Source organism: Lytechinus variegatus, chromosome 16 (genome assembly GCF_018143015.1).
Source record: "Lytechinus variegatus isolate NC3 chromosome 16, Lvar_3.0, whole genome shotgun sequence".
Lineage (NCBI taxonomy): Eukaryota > Metazoa > Echinodermata > Echinoidea > Temnopleuroida > Toxopneustidae > Lytechinus > Lytechinus variegatus.
The window spans coordinates 18,671,651-18,699,374 of NC_054755.1; the positions used below are offsets into that span (position 1 = coordinate 18,671,651).

The window sequence follows — 27,724 nt, forward strand, 5'->3', positions numbered from 1 at the left end:
CTCGCGCGTACCGTGCAAGTACAGTACCAGCTAAACTTCATGCTGCGCACAACGCTAATAATTTTCCGTCTGCGCAAATTGGCCATCCAAAATTGAAATTGCGCTCTCCGTAGCGAACTCCGTGACAAGATTTGGAGGGGAAATTTTTACGGATTTCACTTTGACAATCAATTTTTTTTTCCGGAATATTTTTCAGCAAAGGAAAAAATCCGGAATTCCGGAAAAATCCGGAAAATTAGCAACTCTGATCCTTGCAAAACCTTTGCTAAAATGATTTGGGGGCCCCATTCAAACAAGGCACAAGTATTCATCAGAAATTCACTTTTACCAAGATACTCGAAATCATAAAAGATGAAAGATAAGACATTTTTAAGGTCTTCCCACCGTGGGCTTAATCTATAGATAGCAGAAATATTTTGTTTTTCTTATCCATAAATTAACATGATTAATTCATATAAAATACAATTAAAGATATAGTAAGATTATAATTCTGACACCCATAGATTGTTGTTTTCTACCATCATGGAAATTTCTGTCGCAATAATCAATCTGCGACCAAGATCCTAAGGGGATATAATGACCCCCCCCCCCCCCGACTATTATGGTTACACAAGGGTTTCGTACAGAAATTACAGAATGCAGAACTCAATGGATTATGGGTGATATGAAAGCAGAGTATTTGCTGTGCGTCATTTTTTACTAATGCCCTGAACGATGTGTATTATTTTGATACTATTGACCTACCTCAAGGTGATATAGAACCTGAGATGAAGATGACCCAAAGAAGAGAGACTCTAAGGATGGAGATGACGACTGTTCTCCTAGCTTGGCATTGTTCCGACAAATCTCTATCAGTTTATCGACTATAGTCACATCTAAAAAACAGAAATGTATGGAATCAACGATGAAGCAGTAGTAAGGATAGCAGTTCATTAACTGTACAATGGTGGCATGGTTCCCAATCATATGATTGGCTGAAGGGCGATTCTACACTAGAACTTCAAAAATATCATAAATTTCAACATGCTTTCAATAAGTCATAAGTAGTGTAATATTTTACTATGATACCTAAATTTTATGAAAATTATGAGTTTTAACCAAAAGTGAAGACAGATATAGTTTTTGGGGGGGAGAACAATGGAATTTTAAATTTTCAATAATTTTGCTCATTGAATAGTCAAGTACAAATTCCACCTGAAACAATTATTTGCAAAGCAAGAGAAGATTGAAAATATTGCAGGTCAATAGAATAATATATCATTGATGGTTCCAAATAATATCTACAACATTTTCATGATCCATAATAGGGGCAGCCCTGATTTTTCCGAACCTATTTTTGGCAATGTCCCGTACGACACATGACAATGCAAAAGTTTTTCCTACAATTTTATTGTTGATGATGCAATTTCATAAAATGAATTTCTCTTTGTTTGACCCATGGGTGATCGATTTATCCCATAAAGATCTAATTACTGCCCTTCATTTTTCAATTATTGTCCTATTAAAAAATGTCCCGTACGACACACGCTGTGTCGTACGGGACATGTCCCGTACGACACACAATATAATAATGCATCTAATTGCAGGATTTGGATTCAGAAACCATAAATAGTAGGCATATTTAAATTCATTTAATTGATTTAACATAAAGTGAACTGAAAAAGTACTTTGTTTATCTCCATACAACATGAAATTGGTGATTCTAAACATTTTAATTGATTTCATGTAGGCTTATTCTTTTGTGAATCACTTCAGCTAAACTGGTGATTTTCACTGATCAGAGCAGGTTAATTTCTTTTCATTGAGCATGAAAAGAAAACTTTTATATTTCAACCTAGCCTGGAAGATGACTTCCTCTTGCATGCTAATGTGGAATTATTATAAGATGTTAAAAAAATAATATCAATCATCATGATCATCTATTTGGACTTCCCTTGATGATCACTATTTTTTATATACAATATTGAAACTCCTTACTTTTTTCAAGTTGTAAAAAAATCTTGAAAATAAGACAAACCATATGAAATGCACATGGGTTTGAAAAAGTAGAACCGCATTTCTTTAGACAAAAAAATTGTGACCAAAAAAGGGAAAAAAGTGACAGTTGTGACATATATCATGTCGATATACATTTATACAAAAAATCATAACATCATGATCATTTTAGCCCCATAATTTACACACAGTTTCATTCATTTATTGTTTAAATAGTGTTTGGAAATCATCAATTAGTTCCCTAAAATATAACTTCACACAAAACCTGAAGTTTTTCAGCTCGTAAAAATGCTGTGAACACTTGTACATTTCCCATCATGAAAAACAATTATAACATATTGCTCCCAATTGTTTATATTGAGGTTACTTAATTGTATTGTCCTGAATGACTGCTTATTAAAAGATTATTCATAAATAAGCAAGAATTTAGGGGCAATGCTCCTTCTGATTGATAAAAATTTCATGTTTATTTATTCAGGCTGCCCAGTATATACAACACGCAAGTGCCTGTACAACACATAAGTGTCCCGTACGACACACAAGTGTCCCGTACGACACAGAAGTGTCCTGTACGACACACAATTGTCCCGTACGACACATTATTTTGTTTATGATATATTGACAGAAATATTCACCTAATAGCGGTTTCTAACCTAATGAATGTCTTAGTTTGATGGGATTATCATTATCATCAGCCAAATAATGTGATTGAAGAAGTCAAAGTGACATAAAGTAAGAAAGTTTGGCTTCAATTTAGAGATGTCCCGTACGACACATTTTGAATGTCCCGTACGCCACAATGTTCTCGAAAATTATAATTTGCTTTATTTATTCATGAATGTTTATTTTGCTTTCTTTTGTAAATGTGTATGTTCTTGGGTAATTGAGTGTCAATTTGAGTTCAGTTTCTATGAAATTTATCTGCCCAACTCACAGACTTTTGAGTACAAACTTGAGGTTTCTAAAAAAGCCACTTTTTCTGCGTCCGTACGACACATTACTATTTTTAATCTGTATTATACAGGATGTGAATTCAAGTCATGTTAAGTCTTGGTTTTTCTTACACTCTGGTAGTAGTTGATAACCACCTATAGTTACTGGAATATTTTTTTGTTTTTTCTTGTCAAAAACTGTCAAATGTTCTCTAAATGTCCCGTACGACACGTATGGAATCACCCTGAAATAGATCCTGTGACAGGTCATGGATTTGTTTTATGGGTTGGGTTTAGAGTTCAACAGCAAGGCTCGTATTCTGAAGTCGGGTTTAACTTAAACTCAGGTTTAAAGTTGTGGTTTAAGTATGGATAGTCAATTGTTACGTAAGTCACTAACAGTAGAGATATCATATTTCAGCTCATTTGGCTCTCAAATCATTCATGATTGTCTAGGAAGTATAAATATATGATGGTCTTCACCATCAATGAATCAGGAAAGACCACAGTAAACATAGGAAACATACAACTTAATAAAAAATTTGTCACTTTTGGCTTCCCATAATTTTAGCACAGAGTTAGACCATGGTCTAAGGTAAACCCGACTTCAGAATATGGGCCAAGGATCCAAATCTGTGATCAGTAGCTGTGAGATAATGGTAGACAAGCTTAGCTAGGAAAACAAGGTTGATACATGCTCTGGTTTTGAGTAAAAAGTATAAAGGTGAAATACAAGCTAACTTTGTGAAAATCTATCCAGCCTTTTCTAACCTTACTTTATATAATACATAGATGAACATCACACATGCTTGATCACAAAACATGATATCAGTAGCTACGGTATCCCTTACTGCTAGGGATGTAAGAATTGCTTCTCAAACATGCCAATATTTTCAAGTTATTAAATTTGCGACAATTCAGCAATTTGCGAAATTCATGAAAATGTGAGCTATTGCAGTAATACAAAGATGTGTATCACATAAACTACAATGCACTTCCAGGTCAATTTATGTGCTACTTTCCATTACGTTTGTTTCTATCAATGGAGAAAAAAGTGACGCTGAAATCATAACATGAGAGAATCTTACCTGCTGGGATGATTTTAAGTAATGCTCTAGCCCCTTCCCTGAGTGGACTAATATTGAGATTACAGCCCAAGTCAGATAGGTGAAATAAGAACTCCACATAGGTGTGTTGCAAAGACATCAGCTGTAACAGAGAAGTATACAGATTATCCATTACGGATCTTTAAACATTATATAACACAATTAAACCATACTGAAATCATTGACTGTTTCAATGTTATCACCAAGAAAAGCAGTATGCTTGAAAGCTAAGGGGCTAAATTTTTTGCTAGACAGAAAACAAAGAGCACAAAATTCATAAAATTTCATATCATAGAAAACACACACTTTTTCAGTCCAAAAAGTTTGAATTACTAAAAAAAGGGAAATCATAAAAATCAAAGTAGATATAATCTAATCAACAACTAAATTGTGAATCAATGAAAAAAGGGCTGATCAAGTCTGTCTGCAGTTAAAGCATTGAGTTTGCCATGTCTTTTTTATCTGGAGGCAGTGCATGTATGAAATTGAATCTCACATTTTTTTTCAAAGATTTCGCTATTTACAATTGCTTCATCATAAGTTTGGAATATGTCACCAAAAAACACAATATTTGGTGATTAAAGCACCGAAGAAGAAGGAATTTGCATGACAGACAACAAAAAAATGAGAAGTGATGTCGAGAGAGGGCCAACTTACCACTCCTGGAAGACATTTCTCAGCTTCCACGTTGGGTCCATCATAAGGATGATGCGGTGATCCACCTGATGAATCCGATGAACTATCAGGTGACGATGGCATATTGGACCCCACCTGACACAGCTTCGCTGTTATCAGCTGTAAGGAGGTCATAAAACAGAAGAGAATTCAATTGAATAATGAATTAATCAAATGAAACTTAGTTTGCACAATCTGATACATATTTTTTTTTTTTTATCTATCATGACTTTTTACAAAGCATTTTTTGACAAACCTAACTGCTGACATCAACTCTTAATCAGAATTTTACTTTTGCCCCTCCCGCAGAGAGGGATGGGGGTGTTGCAAAAATATTTGCAATCAATTGCATTGATAAAATTGGTGTATTATTTCAAGCATCACGAGTGGCCAATACGCGTCACATGACATCTAACTTTTTTTGTGCATGTACAGCAGTGCAAAAGGTGCACAACGAAAATTGACATTGCATGCTCAAGCAGACCAGGAGTCCCTTGAGAAATCCAACAAAACTGAACTGTAACTTTTTAATACTTTGTTTCTGTGATGCTATCTTATAAAACAAATATGCACTTGCTCTGTTGTGCATTAAAGTAAATGCAGAGAAAGCTCATTTTCTTCACATGGTTCACACTGGGCACTCGGCGCCAGTGGCTCGTGCACAGTGCGGCACCTATCTAAAGAAACCTTGCATGCCCTGCATTTCTCCTTACGCACTCGGCTGCACTCCTGCCCCCCCCCCCCCCCCCCCCCCCTTTTAGGATTAAGCTGCAAGGGAAACATATACGTTTAGATCTCGAATGAAACAATGCATTGAATTGTACATCTTCACTCACTGTTCGGTCTCTTAGAGGAATGTCTCCAACCAATCGCCTGTCTTCAGCAGGATCTAGAAGCTCACCATTGATGTAAAGATCTAACCGGGTCGTCGTTAAATTAGCTTTCGCTCTGAAATGAGTTCAAGACAAAAGAATAGAATAGTATACAAATAGTGAATAGGCATAAGTACGATGAATGAAGGATGCTCTATTCAACGAGGCATTAGCCAAGTTGAATAGAGTGTCTCTTTTACTGAATGCGAAATGTCACACCATTGCATGAATAATATTCGCTATTTGTGTTGTACAACGGCTCGGAAGTTAGCGAAAATACGAACAATAATCAAATTTTTCTTGAGTTAATGTAAGAAAATTAGAGAGAAACGTGCATCTGATCTGCAATGAAAATGTGCATTTTGCCAGTAAAACCTGCGCATCTGCATTTACTAGGGGAGAAGTGGAGTGAGAGGGGGGGGGGGTGAATAGGAGGGGGAGGAATGTGTAGGGGTAGAAGAAAGCTTACCTGAGTAAGATCTTTCTCCTGACCGATGCCAAGGATTCACGGTATGAGACTATATATCACTATCATCATCAGACAGAGGGAAAATTGGGGGGGGTTCTAGGGGAGGGGAGATATAGAATGAAAAGGGGGTGGTGTAGGGGTAGAAGAAAGCATACCTGAGTAGGATCTGTCTCCTGACCGATGCCAAGGATTCATTGGTATGAGACTATATATCACTATCATCATCAGACAGAGGGAAAATTGGGGGGGGGGTTCTAGGGGAGGGGAGATATAGAATGAAAAGGGGGTGGTGTAGGGGTAGAAGAAAGCATACCTGAGTAGGATCTGTCTCCTGACCGATGCCAAGGATTCATTGGTATGAGACCATATATCAATGTTATCTACAAACAGGGAGAATGGGGGGGGTTCTAGGGGAGGGGAGATATAGAGTGAAAAGGGGGAGGTGTATGGGAGGGGAAGGAAGGTATGTGGGTAGGGGGGAAAGCTTACCTGAGTAAGATCTGTCTCCTGACCGATGCCAAGGATTCATTGGTGTCAGATCATTTATCAATGTTATCTACAAACAGGGAGAATGGGGGGGTTCTAGGGGAGGGGAGATATAGAGTGAAAAGGGGGAGGTGTATGAGAGGGGAAGGAAGGTATTTGGGTAGGGGGGAAAGCTTACCTGAGTAAGATCTGTCTCCTGACCGATGCCAAGGATTCATTGGTATGAGACCATATATCAATGTTATCTACAAACAGGGAGAATGGGGGGGGTTCTAGGGGAGGGGAGATATAGAGTGAAAAGGGGGAGGTGTATGAGAGGGGAAGGAAGGTATGTGGGTAGGGGGGAAAGCTTACCTGAGTAAGATCTGTCTCCTGACCGATGCCAAGGATTCATTGGTATGAGACCATATATCAATGTCATCCACCTGCCTGCCCTGATTGGGAAACCTCACGTTGAGGGTCACATGCTTGCCCCTGTGAGCTCTGAATGAAAAATATAGATATACATAATGGTAAGATTCAACTCATAAGCTACTCAAACAATTTCGTCAATGTAAAAAGCCTATTATCATTACAAAATTCAAAAGTTTACAGGAAAATAGCAAATGTTGCACATGAAATAATATTGATATATTGTAATGTCTCAATTGTTTTCTATTGATATTTTCTTTACTTTCTAATGTGAAGATCATGATGTAAAACAGTTTTCAAACTGATCTTGTAATACTCGATAAAGCATGTTTGTTTAAATATATTTTCAAAAATAAATAGGTAAATATATAAATAAATCAATCAATCAACCAAATAATAAAGAAATAAATATACAAAAATAAACACAGAGTAAAACTAGGGGGTGGCAATCTTCATCTCTGTCTGCACAACTGTACAAATTGACCACAGCTGAAAATAGTCAATGGCCTCATCTCTGCATGGTCATTTTCTTGGGCGGAGGGTGGCAAAAGGTAAACAAATGCCTTGCCGACGGACGCTAGGCCACAGAGGGAGTCATACACCTAACCCTCTGATCACAAGGCGAAGGTCGGCAGCACTACACCACGACACTTTGGTACAAGTCCTCACCTTGCCATAGGTAATATGGTTCTCTCCTCTGTGAAGTCCAGGTCATATTCACTGATATACTCTCTCAAGATGGTCAGTATTCTGGTCATTCTTGTGGCTTCGTGTTGCACCTGGCATTGAAGAGAATTGCACAACAGATATAAGATCAATACAACTCATTCCATTAGAGACATGCATGTTCATACTTTCATCATTATTTCATATGGAAGATGTAATGGAGTAGGTAATGTTGTATATCACCGATTTCCTCCTATCATCACATCATCTTTATTCACATTCACAAAATCACCATACCTCCTAACAATCACCACCACCACCATCATCATCATCACTGTCAACATCATCATCATCATCACCACCACTATCATCACCACCAGCATCCTCATAGTCATCCTTGGAATCATCATCATCATCATCATTTCATCATTATCATCATCATTACCATCATCATCATTATTATCATCATCATTATAATCATCATCATCATCATCACCATCATCATAACCCACCTGCTAGTTAGCATCCTAATCATCATAATCTTCATCATTTTCATTATCACCATCCTAATCATCACCATCACCATAACCATCACTGCCACCATCGTCATCCTCATCATTCTTACCATCATTATCACCACCACCACTATCACACTAACCTTATCTGCACATTCCTTGTCTGTCTCTAGTATCCTGAGTGTGTCGTACATAGCTTTCAGTCTGTCCATACAAGACTGGATAAAATCTTCATGTATATCACTCTGAAAAATAACAAAATCAAATCAACATTCAGTACATTGTTTGAAAACTTTAAAACATCAGTGCTCCTTTGCATGCTTTTGTCTGGACTTTTACAATGGGTTGTGAGACAGTTATAAACTAGCCCAATAAATAATACTATGAAAAAAAGGTGAGGATGATGTTGTGGGTTTGTTTTTAATTGTAATTGTTAATCAGATAAACAATAGAAAGGGATCCTCCTACGCCAGTTAAGATGGAACCTCCATTCCATGAAATTATTGGCTTATTCCTCACACCCTACTTAGTATTACATCTCTTTAAGAGAAAAAGCAAATAAGCAGAAGGCTGATGAATTGCGAATCAGTTGACACTTGTTTAACGTTTTGAAGTCATCCCACACAATCTTATTCTGGTTTTCCTCCTACCTGTTTGCCTACTTGCCAGTTGGTCTTTGCCATTCGGCTCATTCACCACATAGTAATAATACCAAAATGATAGAAGACACATTGGGTTTAGCCAATACGTGTTTAGGCCCGGTCAAACTTCACGATCCGATACAACACAATTTTTCAACAAATAACATTTTGCATTACATGTGAAAGTTCCAAGAAGCAAAACATTGTCACATGTATACAAGTTCCGTATAATGTTAGGAATTCCAAAATCAGAATTCACCTTCGCTGAAAGCCTTGTAGTTGGAGTATTTAAATGGGCTTCTCATCGCAGCTGAAAATGGTGTCATTACGATTGGGAACAGAATTTGCTTTTATTCCAATATGAAGAATACACATAGACTGGGAATTCGATTTCAGTATCACTCTCCAAAACTGAGATTGTTAACTTTTTTAGGTTGGAATGTTTGTAGCAAATGTCATTACAATTTCTTATAAAATCTGGTTGCAATGGATCACGTAGAGTTTGAACGACTTTAGACTATCTGAGAAGACAAACTGTTTGTAGTGAGTATGGTGGCACGACATCTGCTCCTGTGACAGTTGCTCCGGGCTTAATTTCATCTCAGATGTAGGGTTAGGGTTGCAGTAGGGTTTATGTTACGTTTAGGTTAGGGTATAGTGTGAAACCCAGGGTAGAAGTTGGTCATTCGATTAGTGCGTGGAATTTAGAGCAGAGCAATTGTCGCTGAAAAATATCATGGAACCAGTGACCCATGGATTTACCTGACTGGCCTGCAGCTTTGGTCCAAGGTTTGTGTAGGTTTCCTTGAGTAGCTCGATGGCTTTCAGGGCTATCTCATCTCCCGCGCAGAGGACCACCCTCCATAGGTAGTCAAGACCTATCAGCTCAAGATCGTCCATCAGGAATGCTCGTCTCTTGGGCACCAACTTGCCCTCCTTAGAGTTGACGGCTTTGAAGAAGCGGTCAAAGCATCTGATGGAGAGGAGAGTGCAAAAAATTATTTCAGAAGGGTGTGATTTATTTGATTTGGGGTATCTTCCGGGAGAAAACAGCTACACTATAATGGTCAAGTCCACCCAACGACAAATTGATTTGAATGGAAAGAGAAAAATGCAAAAATGTATAGCTACTGACTGAAGAGATGGAACAACTAGCAGACATATGTAAGATTGCATTTGAATACTGATCAACAGAGTTCTGCACTGACGTGACCTGGAATTGATGAAATCTGAAAATTACTATATCATGGCCAGTCAATCTTTTCCTACTCTCAGGTTTATAAGGTGAAAACTCTACTTTTCTCACGCCCTATACAATGTCAATGCAAAAAACTTAACATGAGGGATATAATTGGGTAAAATGCTCTATACATGAACCGTGTATTATTATAATCAATTATAAATTTCTCTTTAAGAATGTCGAATAATCGCTTCCTCTGATTGATCATAAGTGGGGTCGTGTATTTCACCATGCCTGCAATACAACAAACTAAGGTGGTTACCAGGGGCAACAGGCATAGTTCACAAGATTTCTGCCTGTTGACCCCTGACCTGCCCCTTTACAACAGGCATAGTTTAATTTGGCTGAGATCCCCATTTGATTGTGTACAATGCCTCTCATAGCAGTCCATATATCTATATTATGTTAGACTTACTTGATGCCATTCTCTGTGAGCAGTGCTGGATCCAGCTGTAGGATGTTATCTTCAAAGAAATCCCGGTTTATCTCTGGATCAAGATCAGGCTCCTCCCCCATCAGCTGAATAACAAACACAAGGACAGAGTTCTAGGTATATGTACTGTTCATGTAAATAACTTGGAGTATTACAGTGTAAATTTTAAATGTTCAAGAGACATCAGGGTTTAATGGATTTGCATATGAATAACTTACAGAGTGTTACAGCATGAATAAATGAATAAATGTTATACAGACATAATGGTTGAATATCATTTTTATTTCATAGGGGCTATTTTTCTCCCATATTGGGGCGAATAATGAATTTCTTTTTTTTTATTTCATTTTTTTTAAGCGGTGAGTCTCATAATGGAAGCCACTCTCAGCTGTAAGCTGTTCTTTCAGCGGGCCCTGCATAACATAATATTTATTATTACCCTTGTCCACTCTAATTCATTGAGTGCCAGACAAGAAGTCAGAAGGTCCCATTTTCAAAGTCTTTGGTATGATTTTAGGGGCTATTTTTTTTTCATTTCAAGGGCTACTTTTTGTGAAAGAAGCATGAAGCTGACTCTTAGGTAACATAGAAAGTTAAAACTTGATTCAATAGCTCACCTTTGAAAACCATTTGAAGCATGCTTCTCTGTCACTAACATAGACAGAATTCTCAGCTAAACAATTCCAGATCTGAAAATAGAAGGATGAATTATGCATAAAGTAAATATTGATGACACTTATACAACTACTTTTACTGATTTGATTACTACTACTGCTGCTACTGCTGCTACTGCTGCTACTGCTGCTACTGCTGCTACTGCTGCTACTGCTGCTACTGCTGCTACTGCTGCTACTGCTGCTACTGCTGCTACTGCTGCTACTGCTGCTACTGCTGCTACTGCTGCTACTGCTGCTACTGCTGCTACTGCTGCTACTGCTGCTGCTGCTGCTGCTGCTGCTGCTGCTGCTGCTGCTGCTGCTGCTGCTGCTGCTGCTGCTGCTGCTGCTGCTGCTGCTGCAACTGCAACTGCTACTGCTACTGCTACTGCTACTGCTACTGCTGCTACTGCTGCTACTGCTGCTACTGCTGCTACTGCTGCTACTGCTGCTACTGCTGCTACTGCTGCTACTGCTGCTACTGCTGCTACTGCTGCTACTGCTGCTACTGCTGCTACTGCTGCTACTGCTGCTACTGCTGCTACTGCTGCTACTGCTGCTACTGCTGCTACTGCTGCTACTGCTGCTACTGCTGCTACTGCTGCTACTGCTGCTACTGCTGCTACTGCTGCTACTGCTGCTACTGCTGCTACTGCTGCTACTGCTGCTACTGCTGCTACTGCTGCTACTGCTGCTACTGCTGCTACTGCTGCTACTGCTGCTACTGCTGCTACTGCTGCTACTGCTGCTACTGCTGCTACTGCTGCTACTGCTGCTACTGCTGCTACTGCTGCTACTGCTGCTACTGCTGCTACTGCTGCTACTGCTGCTACTGCTGCTACTGCTGCTACTGCTGCTACTGCTGCTACTGCTGCTACTGCTGCTACTGCTGCTACTGCTGCTACTGCTGCTACTGCTGCTACTGCTGCTACTGCTGCTACTGCTGCTACTGCTGCTACTGCTGCTACTGCTGCTACTGCTGCTACTACTGCTACTACTGCTACTACTGCTACTGCTGCTACTGCTGCTACTACTGCTACTACTGCTACTGCTGCTACTGCTGCTACTACTGCTACTACTGCTACTACTGCTACTACTACTACTACTACTACTACTACTACTACTACTACTACTACTACTACTACTACTACTACTACTACTACTACTACTACTACTACTACTACTACTACTACTACTACTACTACTACTACTACTACTACTACTACTACTACTATATTACAAAACGAAGGACAGATAATGGACAAAAAAAAGGCTGATTTGCTTGGATACAGTTGACTACTAATATTACTTCTACATAAGTGTCATATCAATTCAATATTAGATACACCAAGCAGACATGATAACAGTATTCCATAACAATATCTACTTACTTCTTTGGCTTGGGGTGCACACAACCACAGCTGGCCGTCTTTTAATAGGAACCTGTTAAAAAGATCAAAAAAAAAAAATCAATCACAAATCTGAAAAGATTGCGAAATCAAGGCAAAAATGGAAAACGAGCCATTCTACAATATCAGCCATGTGATATATGATACCCATTTTATTATATACAATATAAACAATTCTGATTTCATCCTCTTCATAACAAAGTTTGATTCCACCCTGGATATGTGGAATTGGCATTGGTGTAACCAATTGCAGTGAAGAGTTTTGTCATTGTCAAATCTGACAAAAATGAAATATTGTACAAAATTTAAAGTATTACAAAAGATATGGTTACTTACAGCATCAACTGTTATTAGCACATCACTGTTTTATGCATATAACTGAGTTGTGAAAAACTACAATTTTGAATTATCATAGCTCTCTTGATTTACATCCGAGTTTAATGAAATTTTCAGCGTTATGTCGTATTGATTTCTCTTCCAAACAAACCAACTCTTTGTTGGGGTCCATTTGACCTTTAGGTATGTAAATAAAACAAGCACTAACCTCAAGAAATTGAGTCTCTCCTGGACTTGTTGTACATGACTATACCTGCTGTTTGGTGATATATTATGGGGATCTGGGTTTTCTGTATCAAATACAAACAAATAATGGGAAAAGTAAAGGAGTGTACATCACTACGAGAGAAAATCAATGACAATCAAATGACAACGATAACAACTCTGGGAGAAAATAAGCAATAAAACTAAGAAAAGGTCAAAAATGATTTAATTCAGAAATATCAACCCAGTTAAAATCTTCGTTCACAATCAAAGGATATTCTCTCTGAAATATGAGTAAAGTCCAAGACTTTTGGTGATAGATCTTTTGGAAAAATTGCACCAAAATTGTGGAACAATCTGCCTCACCATATAAGATCAATAACAGATTCAAGTCTGTGTTAAAAACATATCTTTTAAAGAAACACATGCATAGAGGCTATTTACATGTATATGGTATTTTGCATCTTTAAGAACTTTAAGAAGAGTAAATATAAGAAATGTACAATATTAACAGAATTTTTGAATTGCTGGTTTCCCATAATTTTAGCTCAGAGTTAGAAACCCATCTATAGTGACCACCAAATGAAAACACAAACTGTGGTCATTATAGACAGGTGGCTGCTATAGAAAGGTTCTGAAACACACAATCTAACTCTTTTAGTGGTCACTTCATACAGGAGCCTGAAATAGATCATTGGCCACTATTAAACACATGTTTTACGGTATCATTTTAAAGATGAGAATCTCCTCCTTCAGTAGGGGTATCTCGCTGAAACTTTTTTTCTGGTGATTTTTTCTTGGTTGGTTTGCCATGTGTGGTCACAATTTGAATATCCTGGTGGGTGTTTCATATAGCCGTTCATAACATAAGGGCGACTTGAAGAACGACTGGTGATTTTTTCTTTTGGTAAATGGTATACACCATTGGCGATGGTTTAGCAGGTTAGAAAGGTTCATCAGTCATTCTTAAAGTCGCTCTTAACTTACGAACAGCTTTATGAAACAGCCCCCTAGAGAATCCAGTCTTACCCTTGGCAAACTGCCTTGCACGATTCATGTAAGTGGACAGGTTCTCGGCCACCAAGGTGACCAGCGAATGTTTTGTTTGCAGCGAGTTGATGACATCATGCCGATATTGCACATGGGAGCTACGCTGGGCAGTAGGGTAGTTTTGTGGTGCCTGGAGACATCGAAAGGGAGAAAAAGACATCTTCCATATATGAGTTTCAGGAATAAGCATGTTATACACATAGGGGACATAGTTAAGAGAAAGGGCAGCTCCAACATTTAATGAAGACACTGGAAAGGAAGATTGAGTTTACATAATAGAAAGACAAATTTCATGTCAAATGAAAAAAAAATCGCTAGAGATTTAACTCCAATGGGGCCAGGTTATTTAGACCCATCTTACGACCAGTGGGGTGATTCAAATTAACTTTATATTTCAATTCTGAGAAAATTACTATACTTCATATAATAAAGTCCCAAAGAAAAAGTGAATAGGTGACATCATTTCCCTCATTTGTGAGCTTACAGGCATGTGCATATAAATGTTTTTGTGAATTTTGGCAAAACTTTATAATGGCATTAATTCCTCATTTCATTGATTTAGACAGAATTTTCATGATAAAACTTAATTTTTCCTCTTTTAATTCAAATCAAATTTTTGATGGGGTGGAGTTCCCCTTTAAAGAAGGGTTAACACAGATATAAAAAAAACCTTGAATATATCTGATAGACTCACCTCAGCAAAGAGACTGCATATTTCTTTGATCTGTTTGAGAGCCGGAATGACCCAACTATCTTTCCTCAGCTCCTCCACAAACTTATCTATCCAGTGAAGCTTCTGAGAGTCTCGATCCTGACAACAGAGATAATAATAATAATAGGCATTTATATAGCGCCATCTATCTAGAAATATTTTATTCCGAGGTGCATTGTTTATCTGGCTTTAGCTCGAGCTGCCTTTCAGTGCTCAGTGCATTCAAGGACTTAATCCTGCCTGATACCCATTCACCTCACCTGGGTTGAGTGCAGCACAGTGTGGATAAATTTCTTGCTGAAGGAAACTACGCCATGGCTGGGATTCGAACCCATGACCCTCTGTTTCAAAGTCAGAAGACTAATCCACTGGGCCACAATGCTCCATATTAAGATAATATTCATTAAATTAGGAATAATCTTCAAGTTGGTTCCATGAAAAAAGGAAGCACAATGACCCAAAAGTAACAATTATAACATAAATGCCAACAAGTCCATAAATAGGGATTAAGAATGACCAAAAAAAAATAAAAGGGTCATTTCTAACTTTTCTACACACCCTATGGACAAACTTTGATAGAAGTAGGGAATAGTCATTATGGGTGAAAATTGGTTTCTTTTCGCAAAATAGGGTCTGTCCTCATTAAATAGAGACAGTTAGTACAAACGTAGTTGGCATTCATGATTGTATCTATCACATAGTACTCTGAGGCATGTATACTGAAATATATTCTTATTTCCCCTACCTTAGCTTAACCCTAAAAAGACTGGGGGGGGCTGATTCAGCCCCCCCCTCGACATTTTTCGCGATAAATCCGCCGCGCGAAATTTTTTGACCGCGTGGCTCGCTGACTTTTTACTTTCAAGTCTCGCGCAACTTTTGAGACCAAAATTGTGACCCCCGGGTACACGGTTCCAAAATTACGCAACATTTCGTAAGTGCATGCAGACCCAAAATTACTCAAAAACGTGAATTTGTGTACAAATCCAATGCAAATAGTGTTCTTAGCCAAAATTCATAAATGTATCATTATTTTTCCTTTTACTGCTTAAAATCAATTATTTTTATATTTTTTATGGTTAAAATAAAGTCCCCGACAATTTCCATTGAAAAAACAATAAAAAACAAAAAGTCGAAAAACAAAGAAATACATAAGAAATTTAGAAAACAATAGAATACATAAGAAAATAAATGTGATTTTGAATTTTTTTTTAAATCAATTTGATCAGATGCCTATCTAGAGTATGTGAAACAAAAATTAGCATTTCAGGGGCATTATTTTATTAATTAGAGCAAACTTGTGATTTTACGCATAAATTAGCATAATTAATGAGACATGAGATTTTTTGCAGAATTTGATGTTATAGTTTTGTAGATAATGCCATGGGTAACGCGTGTGCCAATTTTCGTCGCGATCGCGCGATCGACAGCCGAGATCATAAGGGGGGCTGAATCAGCCCCCCCCCCAGTCTTCTTAGGCGTCGAAATAGCCCAGTCTATTTAGGGTTAAGTTGCCTTTTCATGTGCTCTGTGCATTCAAGGAATATATCCAAACCACACCAAATTTCCTTAAACTACCTTTGAGCAGAGACTTTGGCCGCAAAGATCTGACAAGCTATGCATGTTTCCTTTTGTTGCTTTTAATTCAACTGGAAAAGAATAGATATGCTGAATCAAGACCAAACCTGTAAAAACTACAGTCAAGGATTTGGCACTTTATTATAAGACCCATTAGTATCATGACTATTATAGTTATAACTTCACAACCTGCAACAAGTCATGGACCTATCCACAGAGGATTATTCTATTGTTACTGGGGGTGCTGGCATTGTCACAGCACCAACAGTAACAATAGATAATCCTCTGTGGATTGGTCCATGCAACAAGTCCAATTTGGTCTTACCTGTGAACAGCTATAGTCCAGGATCTTGGTGTGGGCATGTAGGGCCTGGTCCATGATGTCTGTAGGGACATCTTGTTGATGGGCCAGGGTCCAGAGTAGGGACAGGACCTTATGGGCCATGAGACCATCTTTGTCATCTTCAGCTAGTCTACGGATTAGCTCCAGTAACTTCTCCCTCTGTTTGGTGCTGGCAGTGGCCCAACTCTCCTGTGAGACGATATGATTACATATTCATTCTGAATCTCAAGCTAGATCTCAAAAAAGTTACTAAGACTATTTCAGAGCACAGTTTATAAGCTCAAAGGGCCATTCTCTTATAATTAATGTTTTTCCATTTGATCATAGTTTAGGAACCCTGTACCCTTATTAAACTGGGGGATCAACCCCCTTGACAATTCTGTCACTATTTTATGCAAAAGGGTACCTGACAAAGTTCATCAGAAAAAAACAATAAAAAACAAAGAAATATATAAGAAGTTAAAAAACAATAAAATACATAAATTAATTATATATTTTTTGTTGATATTTGTTAGAAATATAATAACTGATACTCCCACCAAAAATTAGCATTCTAATAACTATATAAATTGAGTTAAGAGAAAAACATACAGCAAACAAGTGGAATGCCTCTGGCCGTCTCACCTGCATCACGCGGTTCAATATAGCAGCAGTGCTGACTTTGCATACTACTCTAACTCGCACAAGATGTTCAGTGATACATGGTTACTCTTATGTCCTCTTTTTATGAACTAGACCAATAAACTTACAGAGATATGATGGTTATTCAACAAAAAACCCCAACATGGCCAAAGTTCATTGACCTTACATGACCTTTGACCTTGATCATGTGACCTGAAACTGGAACAGGATGTTCTGTGATACTTGATTACTCTTATGTACAAGTTTCATGAATCAGATCCATAAACTTTCAAAGTTATGATGGTAATTCAACAGATACACCCAATTCGGCTAAAGTTCATTGACCTTTGACCTTGGACATGTGATCTGAAACACGCACAGGATGTTCAGTGATACTTGATTACTCTAATGTCCAAGTTTAATGAACTAGACCAATAAACTTTCAAAGTTATGATGGTAATTCAACAGATACCCCCGATTCGGCCAAAGTTCATTGACCCTAAATGATCTTTGACCTTAATCATGAGACCTGAAACTTGCACAAAATGTTCAGTGATGCTTGATTACTATTATGTCCAAGTTTCATGAATCAGATCCATAAACTTTCAAAGTTATGATGGGAATTCAACAGATATCCCCAATTCGGCCAAAGTTCATTGACCCTAAATGACCTTTGACCTTGATCATGTGACCTGAAACTTGCACAAAATGTTCAGTGATGCTTGATTACTATTATGTCCAAGTTTCATGAATCAGATCCATAAACTATCAAAGTTATGATGGGAATTCAACAGATATCCCCAATTCGGCCAAAGTTCATTGACCCTAAATGACCTTTGACCTTGGTCATGTGACGTGAAACTCATGCAGGATGTTCAGTGATACTTGATTAACCTTATGTCCAAGTTTCATGAACTAGGTCCATATATTTTCTAAGTTATGATGACATTTCAAAAACTTAACCTCAGGTTAAGATTTCAATGTTGATTCCTCCAACATGGTCTAAGTTCATTGACCCTAAATGACCTTTGACCTTGGTCATGTGACATGAAACTCTAATAGGATGTTCAGTAATACTTGATTAACCTTATGGCCAAGTTTTATTAACTAGGTCCATATACTTTCTAAGTTATGATGTCATTTCAAAAACTTAACCTCAGGTTAAGATTTGATGTTGACGCCGCCGCCACCGCCGCCGTCGGAAAAGCGGCGCCTATAGTCTCACTTTGCTTCGCAGGTGAGACAAAAAAAACTAATTTAGGGCAAATTTCATACACTTATTTGCATAATTATAACATAAAAAATGAATTTTTTGAAAATTTTACTATACAGTCTTGTAGTTTACATCCGGCTGTACGTGCGTGCAATTTCTCGCGGTGATCGCACAATCAGCGGCCAAGATCTGAGGGGGGGGGTCAAATTGACACCCCCCCAGTATATCCTGGTGTGAAATAGCCCAGTTAAGATTATTACTTTGGAGCTGTAAGTAGTCCGCCAACTCCCTCCCTCTCCAACGCTCTTTTGGACTTGGGTAAATGAGAAATATACAGAGGAGAAAACAAACTAACCTGAAAGCAATCAAAGAGATGATCTAGTTGTTCAGGAGAGAAGTCCCAGGCAAGCTTGGCTAGTAAGTCATGGACGTTCTTTACAATTGCTTCATGTTTCCCAACCTAGAATTGATAAATAAAGATAGTCAACAACTTTGATAAACAGACACTACCTTCCAACATACAACAACTTATACATAGAAGAAGCATGGACATTCTTTACAATCGCTTCATGTTTCCCAACCTAGAATGGATAAATGAAGATAGTCAACAACTTTGATAAACAGACTATCACCAGGTGTTAGATTTTTTTGATCTTCCAGAAGGATATTTCAAGAGTGTGTTACCTGTTGAACTATGGAAGTAGACAGCGAAATATTTGACAACTCAGAAACTTGGTCTAGTGGTTCTAACTCTCACCTTTCAATCAGAGAGGATTGTGGGTTCAAATCCGAGACATGAATCGTTTTCCCTCAACAAGAAATGTTTACACACTGTGCCTCCACTCAAATCTAGGAAGGGACTCAATCATTTTTATTGCGCACCGGTTTTGCTTGGTGAATTTTACTCTAGTTTTAGATATAATTAATGTAAGCACAGAGTATACCTTCACACAATGTTTTTAAACTGAAATCATCAATAGCAATGTAAAGTTGATAGCTTACCTGTGCAGCCCAGATGTTGTCCAAGTCTTCCATGGTGAGGGCCTTTTCTTTGATGACAAATCTAAGAATCTTCTCTAGCTTCTCAACATACTATGAAATAATAGAAACAATGAGATATATCAATGAGTTGCCACTTAATCAAGTACATTCTCACCTCTGTTTTTGTATTTCCAGACAATCTTCTTCGCTTTTAACATTAACAAGTCACCATTTCCTTTGATAATATTCTATAGAATTTCTTTTGTAACTGTCTATGTTTCTATATCATTCTGAATTATTACAAATACAATATGCCTCTAATTAATAAATGATAAGTTGTTCTAATTACAAGTATGTAACCTCTAATAAATGTATCGAAAGTCAATGTAAAACAAATGTGATTTTAAAATGTGAGCAAACACAGATTTCCAGTGTGGACAATGAAATGAAATTGAATCTAATTTCAATCTAACTACATTTCATACTTGAGATGAGTATTTACCTGAGGCTGATGAAGACTGTCTCGTAGAACAATACTCAACACTTTATTCTCTTGAATCCACTCCTACAAGAAGGAAAAAAACATCAAGTATATACTACATCAGCGATACTATTATGTGCAAAATGTGTGTACCCTCCTTTTGAGAAGCAATCCCCTGCATATTCCAGGCCTTCAACATAATCAACTAGTCAAACAATCTGTATATATGAAGATAGAATGATTTTCCATCACAATAAATGTTTTCTCCCATTGCAATAAAAATGTCTTCATTGGATTTTAGTTACTGTTGTGTTAAAAAAATTGTGAACACTACAACAAAATGCACTCCATCATGCTAAATGTTGAATGTAGACAACAACACTTCAATGTTCGGCGAGTCGGGAGAAACATATTGTTTTGAATGTAATATTTTATCACCTGATGTCACATTTAAAATACCTAAAACATGGCAGAACTTGAACACTTAAATATGTTCATTTTTCTGGTGGGATTCAATAACTTTTCAGCACCACTGTATAGGCTATAGTTTGACTTTGAAAAAAATTGTGATAACTAATCGTTTAAGATAGACCCTCCCCATACATTCCTTGTTGCAATAAGGGGGAAGCATTCCCCCCCCCAATAAAATTTTTTTTTTAATAAATCAATCAATAGATAAATAATTAAATAAATCAATAGATAGATAATTAAATGATTGATTGACTAATTGACTAAATGAATGAATCAATAAAAAAATAAATACATCAATCAATCAATATATAATAAAAGAAATAAATTAATCAAATATTCCTAAAAGAATAAACAACAAATGAATACACAAATACATGAACATACATAAAGAAATCAATGAATGATTAAAAATCTCAACAAAAAAACCTCTTGAACTTACAGCCATCCTCTCCGCAGTAAGGTACTCCTCCTCGTCCATGCCTGTCTGTTTGTGCGTGTAGTATGTCACATTGGCTATGACCTTATTGACCTCATTGAGTGCGTTCATCTTCCCGTTGAAAGACGATATTTGTAGCAACCTCAAGATCATCTTGAGTCTGAACATCTCTAAACTCTTGATTTTCTCCTCTTGATTGGGAACCTTCGAGACCAGATTCCGCAGTGCCTGTAGAAGATGAAGAAACACATACAAATCATGAATAATCAAAATATTCAATTCATTTCCATGGTGAAGTGTTGTCATCAGGGTATTTCGATAAAGGGGGCCAGATTATGTAGACTTTTTTCTCTCTATATATAACTTGATTAGCTCAAGGGACGACTATTTATGCAAAAGCTTCCTGAGAAAAGAGGAGGGCAAAGTGATTATCTCCTATTTGTTCACAATGTAGTACTCCAGATATGCATTACACGGCGTTACTGTTTTTGTTTCATCTCTTTTATTTAAGTTATACTAAGCCTATCATGTTAAATGCTTTGCATAAGCTGTATATTTATAGATGATTTTAAAGCGAATATAGAACATCTAAATTATATTGAAAAATAATTATTTGAAAGTGGTCATGACAAATGATCTTTACCTTTATGATAGATGAAAGAGCATCGTTCCTTGCTTCGTTCTTGGACTCCTTCTTTAGTTCATCATCCGAAAGACCATCCAAGTATGCCACAACACGATCCTAGGGACATGATTGACAGAACGAAAGATTGCATGATGAATGAGATTGAATTGAACCATTTGGTAGTAGATCAAAGGGATTACTCCCAAGTGGCATTGAAACATCTAAGAACAGAGGGTCGTGTGTTCGAATCCCAGCGAAGTCTAGCATCCTTTGGCACTCTCAACCCTAGCCTCTTGTCGAGGCCCTGGTGGCTACTTCCCAAGCAAATCGAGGGATGTCTGGCGAGCGCATCAAGCAAGGGCCTCTTGACTTTCTTTTGTTTTTTATTGTTCTTATGACTATTCCGACCAAAAATTGGTCGGCGAAAATCATCCAATGAGAGAGCGGGCTGCTCAACCCACGTGCTAAATGGGTACCCGGTAGGATCCGAAAGTCATTGTATGTTTAAGGAATGTTCCCAGGAAGTGGAAATTGTGCACTATTCGGGGATTGCGCGGGATCGAGATAAATCCAATGACCGGGGTAATAATATGCTCTATAATGTTTTGAGCCATTATGTGAAAAGCGCTATATAAAAACTACTTGTTGTTACTATCATCATCATCACCATCATCACCATCATCATCATCATCACCATCATCATCATCATCATCATCATCACCATCATCACCATCATCATTATCAACATCACTATCACCATCATCATCATCATCATCATCATCATCATCATCACCATCACCATCACAATCATCATCATCATCATCGTTATTATTAACAAACTTAAGATTATTTTGACAACTTACCACAATGGGCATGAAATGAGTTTGTACAGTGTGTTGAGTGATAAGTTCATAGCACTGACCCCAAGGCCTGGAAAACAAATCACAAAAAATAAGGAAATGCAATGTTATTACAACACAAACATCATGAAACCTTACAATAAATTTATGGTGAATCTATTTCCAGATACATGTATAAGTTCATTAAAGATCATTCCAAATACATTAAGATCACTTCCAGCTAAAATATAATCATTATAAGCATGCAAAGGACATTGCCTCAAATTGACATTTAAAAGAAATAGGGATTTTTTTTCTATGCCGTAACACATTTTTTACTTTAATCAGTATGAACTTACATCAATGACTGTTTTAAAGCTTATATGAACCATCAGGCTTGTGTATCGCCACCTCACATCCTAAACTATTCAAATGTGGCCAGGTTTGTGACCCATAATCCAACATTCAAAGCAGTGTACTCTCATAATATAGGCCCACTTGAATAGTAACCCACTAATTCACTACCGAAGCATTCAATCACAATAATCATCTTACCAAGTAGCAAACAGGTATATTTCCCATCCAAACATTGAAGTTTCCCTCTATTTATATTCCCTTCTCTGTAATGTTAATGTCTATCATAAAGTATTCTTTAATGTTAACTTCTTATAATATACAGTCAACTAGAAACAACACATTAATATTGGGACAGTTGAAAAGAAACAGAATATATATGTAACAAGGCATAAGCGAAATTGTGTCTTGCCCGCTTGTGGAAATAACCAGAAATGTGATTTGTGACGGCATGCAACAGAATTGTATAAAAAGTTCATTGTGAAATAACTGGGATGGAATAACATTTGTCATTAGAGTCTTGCAAGAAAACTTTCACGTAACCTGATGACCTTTGACCAAACCATGTGACCTCCGACTGCAGCATACAATGAAGGTCTCCGAAGTACCTCTTAGACAATAAATGAAAGAGTGATATCTTACCTGAGTAAAGCATGAATAATTGGTACGTTGAGAGATTGGCTTTCATCTAAGAATCTTTCCTGAAGAATATCAAATCCACCGAGTGCTCCAAACCGATTCAACAGGTCTACCAACCATCCCTAAACAAGCATACAACCAAGAATATATTAAATCCACTGGGAGCATATTCTGTACTCAGGTTTCAACTTAACTTTGGTTTAAAGTTGTGGCGTAACTATGGATAGTCAACTTTGACACTCGTCCCAATCAGCTTTCCATAATTTAAGCCACAATTAGACTAAAGTGTTACTTAAATTATACCTTGACATACGGCCCATGTTATCTTAAAAATAAGAGGGATTATCGTTTTCAAATCACATGCAGCTGCACTTTTTTTCAATAATGTACTGTAATTAATTACCATGAAAGCAGTATAGATAATGACTGTCATTATGATAATCTATGTCATATGAATTTCTTACTCACTATCAATTGAGTGCAATGAATAAAACTATCCTCACCTCTCTAAATTTTCATTTTATCTATAAGTTATAATGGGTTTTAACCAGAGACCAGTGAATGAACAAATGTAAGTGATTCAATGTCACCATAGCCTATGAACATTACCAGTTTAAGTACTCAATTTCCTTATCTACATATTTAAAGGTCAAGTCCACCTCAGAAAAATGTTGATTTGAATCGATAGAGAAAAATCAGACAAGCACAATGCTGAAGATTTCATCAAAATCGGATGTAAAATAAGAAAGTTATGACATTTCAAAGTTTCGCTTATTTTCAACAAAATAGTTATATGAACGAGCCAGTTACATCCAAATGAGAGTCGATGATGTCACTCACTCACTATTTCTTTTGTTTTATATTGTTTGAATTATACAATATTTCCATTTTTACGAATTTGACGATTAGGACCTCCTTGCCTGAAGCACAAAATGTTAAAATAATGGAATTCCACGTGTTCAGGGAGGAATGAAACTTCATTTCACATGACAATGATGAGAAAATGAAAATATTTCATATTTCATATAATAAAATACAAAAGAAATAGTGAGTGAGTGATGTCATCAACTCTCTCGTTTGGATGTAACTGGCTCGTTCATATAACTATTTTGTTGAAAATAAGCGAAACTTTAAAATGCCATAACTTTCTTATTTTACATCCGATTTTGATGAAATTTTCAGTGTTATGCTTGTTGAATTTTTCTCTTTTTATTCAAATCAAGTTTTTGTTGGGGTGGACTTGTCCTTGAAACTTTTCAAACACAATGACTAATGCCTGGTACTATGAAACACACAAATTAAACATAGTATTTTTTTTATAAAGTGGATGGGGTTACAATATAACAAAAACTAACCTTTGGATTTCTGATGTCTGGGGGTCTGGCAAAGATTTCGTTATTGTTCAGCTGTCAGAGGAAACATAATTACAAAATACAGTAGCTTTTTTCTTTATACATGATTTGTATTACATAAAAAAATATGCCACCCCTCAGATGGGATGTTAAATGGAAATCCAGTGTAGAGAAGAATCACTCATATTGCATGTCTAGATCCCACAGCATTATTTGTATAAGAGAAGGAAAAAAAATCTGATTAAATGGTCCACCTGCACACTTCCAACTTCAATTATATCAAGAGAAACCCAAAATGTCACAGATCTTCATTTTGCTTTCCCCTCCCATGCACAGACGATACCACACATAACAATGTCTATCAAATCAGGTTTAATTGAATTGAGACTACACCTTTTTTTTTATTTTCCCTCTCTTGATCTCTTTTTTTTTTCTCTCTCTCTCTCTGATTGTTTCTTTCCTTCTCTAATTCCAGGGGTCTAATTCACTAAAATAACTTTCTCTCTCTCTTTCCATCTCCAACTCTGCCTTCCTCCTCTTCCTATTCATCCTCTTCTCTTTCTCCTGCTTCTTCTCCTTTTCCGTCTTCCTTCTCTTCTTCCTCCTTCTCTCTCATCTAATTCAATCTCACTTCTATCTATTGACATTTGCCACCTCTCTTGGCACCATCACCAATAATAATAGGGTACATCTCAAAGCCTACCTGGGAACCCATTGGAACTGTTTCGGATTGCCTTGAGCCGTTAAACACATGGAACCTGAAAAGATAGATGAAATGACAAATCACTGTATTGCATGATTGCCGTCATTGACTGGAAACTGGTCATTGTGACATTCGTCATGAAGAAATCAATAATTTCATGACTAAATCTGTTCAATCAAGACTAATTGTCAACATATCATTGCAGATCTAGAACTGTAATGAACCAAATCATGCTAAAACCTTCAGAAATCTATACCAATCTTGAATGAAATTATTGACTAAATATCCCTACACGTACTAGAAAGATGACGTCATTTTTAAAAGATCACTTGACATTTAGAACGTATGTTTTTTAGGTCCGATGGCTTCAGGCTGGTATTTATGTTGTCCTATGGCTTCAGGCTGGTATTGCGGCTTATCAGGTTCAAAGGGTTAAGTTAAAAGCACTCACAATTTGTATATTTCATTTAACCACAAAGGGTCTCCAGTCACTTGTAAAGTCACTTAGAAATCACAAACAGCTTTGTGAATCACCCATCCCGTCACCTTGCAAACTGTGATACTTACTTGCAGAGTGGATTAAGAGCCATAGCTAGTAGTTCTAGGAGGGGAAACCAGTCCTGAGATAGTTTGCTCACACACAGCTCTATCAGTTTCTCTGTATTCTTCATAATGCACCTCTACAAAGAGAAAAATATCAAAAAACATATAGCTACTATCTATTGGACATCATATCTCAGAAGAAGGCTTAAAATTATACAAAACATAATTGCCTCTCTGCAATCATGAAGATGAGGACGTTCTGTACAAGCAATATAAAAATATTTACTTTCAGTTGGATAGGTACTCAATCAACTGTTATTATATTTTTAAAAATGTTATGTATGTAAGCTTGCCTGGTACACCAATCTGCGATATTCAACTATGATGAAGAAAACGCTGCACAGAACATGTGATAGGACTTGTAGGTTATGTTAATTTAATTGATTGGCTATCATTTGACCGGTTGCCAAATACCGAAAATCACTCAACACTTTGTTATTATCCCTTAAATGGGTTGACAAGCACATTTTTGAATAACATAATCATATTTATTTCAGTGACTTCAAAAGCACTATTCCGGTTCACAACCAATGACCTTCATGTACACATGCGCAGATTGTGATTACAAAATGGCTTATTAGGAAAGCCTCTAAGCAGTTGAAGTACACGGACAGGTTTGAAACCCCTCTGGGTTGAATTATGCCCTTTATTCTCATACTGGTACAGATCTTTGCAAGGGTCTCAATCGTCTTTGCTCCTTACATTGGCAACAATATTCTGGCCTCAATTCATAGTAATGGGAAGAAGAACAAGTGGAATGCCTCTGGCCGTCTCACCTGCATCACGCGGTTCAATATAGCAGCAGTGCTGACTTTGAATACTACTCTAACTTGCACAAGATGTTCAGTGATACATGGTTACTCTTATGTCCACTTTTTATGAACTAGACCAATAAACTTAGAGATATGATGGTTATTCAACAAAAAACCCCAACATGGCCAAAGTTCATTGACCTTACATGACCTTTGACCTTGATCATGTGACCTGAAACTCGAACAGGATGTTCAGTGATACTTGATTACTCTTATGTACAAGTTTAATGAACTAGACCAATAAACTTTCAAAGTTATGATGGTAATTCAACAGATACCCCCGATTCGGCCAAAGTTCATTGACCCTAAATGACCTTTGACCTTAATCATGAGACCTGAAACTTGCACAAAATTTTCAGTGATGCTTGATTACTATTATGTCCAAGATTCATGAATCAGATCCATAAACTTTCAAAGTTATGATGGGATTTCAACAGATATCCCCAATTCGGCCAAAGTTCATTGACCCTAAATGACCTTTGACCTTGGTCATGTGACATAAAACTCATGCAGGATGTTCAGTGATACTTGATTAACCTTATGTCCAAGTTTCATGAACTAGGTCCATATATTTTCTAAGTTATGATGACATTTCAAAAACTTAACCTCAGGTCAAGATTTCGATGTTGATTCCTCCAATATGGTCTAAGTTCATTGACCCTAAATGACCTTTGACCTTGGTCATGTGACATGAAACTCTAATAGGATGTTCAGTAATACTTGATTAACCTTATGGCCAAGTTTTATTAACTAGGTCCATATACTTTCTAAGTTATGACATCATTTCAAAAACTTAACCTCAGGTTAAGATTTGATGTTGACGCCGCCGCCGTCGGAAAAGCGGCGCCTATAGTCTCACTTTGCT

General features: G+C 37.2%; 1 protein-coding gene across 2 annotated transcripts in view; it reads right to left on the reverse strand.

Annotated features, from left to right (window-relative positions):
• Nucleotides 1-27,724, reverse strand: part of LOC121429594 (probable ubiquitin carboxyl-terminal hydrolase FAF-X) — a 93,506-nt gene that overhangs the window by 38,381 nt on the left and 27,401 nt on the right. Inside the window, exons 5-30 of one of the 2 annotated variants that reach the window (XM_041626703.1) lie at nucleotides 26,012-26,124; nucleotides 25,445-25,499; nucleotides 24,745-24,795; nucleotides 23,393-23,511; nucleotides 22,421-22,487; nucleotides 21,576-21,674; nucleotides 20,936-21,160; nucleotides 20,047-20,109; nucleotides 19,566-19,655; nucleotides 18,919-19,023; nucleotides 16,712-16,918; nucleotides 14,791-14,907; nucleotides 14,076-14,226; nucleotides 13,051-13,132; nucleotides 12,489-12,540; nucleotides 11,059-11,130; nucleotides 10,424-10,527; nucleotides 9,531-9,741; nucleotides 8,271-8,372; nucleotides 7,616-7,725; nucleotides 6,952-7,018; nucleotides 6,714-6,775; nucleotides 5,545-5,656; nucleotides 4,691-4,828; nucleotides 4,016-4,136; nucleotides 745-875 (exon numbers count right to left, since the gene is read on the reverse strand). In XM_041626703.1, coding sequence (XP_041482637.1) covers nucleotides 745-875; nucleotides 4,016-4,136; nucleotides 4,691-4,828; nucleotides 5,545-5,656; nucleotides 6,714-6,775; nucleotides 6,952-7,018; nucleotides 7,616-7,725; nucleotides 8,271-8,372; nucleotides 9,531-9,741; nucleotides 10,424-10,527; nucleotides 11,059-11,130; nucleotides 12,489-12,540; nucleotides 13,051-13,132; nucleotides 14,076-14,226; nucleotides 14,791-14,907; nucleotides 16,712-16,918; nucleotides 18,919-19,023; nucleotides 19,566-19,655; nucleotides 20,047-20,109; nucleotides 20,936-21,160; nucleotides 21,576-21,674; nucleotides 22,421-22,487; nucleotides 23,393-23,511; nucleotides 24,745-24,795; nucleotides 25,445-25,499; nucleotides 26,012-26,124 — 2,826 coding nt within the window. Of the gene's footprint in view, nucleotides 1-744; nucleotides 876-4,015; nucleotides 4,137-4,690; nucleotides 4,829-5,544; nucleotides 5,657-6,713; nucleotides 6,776-6,889; nucleotides 7,019-7,615; nucleotides 7,726-8,270; nucleotides 8,373-9,530; nucleotides 9,742-10,423; nucleotides 10,528-11,058; nucleotides 11,131-12,488; nucleotides 12,541-13,050; nucleotides 13,133-14,075; nucleotides 14,227-14,790; nucleotides 14,908-16,711; nucleotides 16,919-18,918; nucleotides 19,024-19,565; nucleotides 19,656-20,046; nucleotides 20,110-20,935; nucleotides 21,161-21,575; nucleotides 21,675-22,420; nucleotides 22,488-23,392; nucleotides 23,512-24,744; nucleotides 24,796-25,444; nucleotides 25,500-26,011; nucleotides 26,125-27,724 lie in introns of both variants that reach the window. The other variant, XM_041626702.1, reaches the window with a different exon arrangement.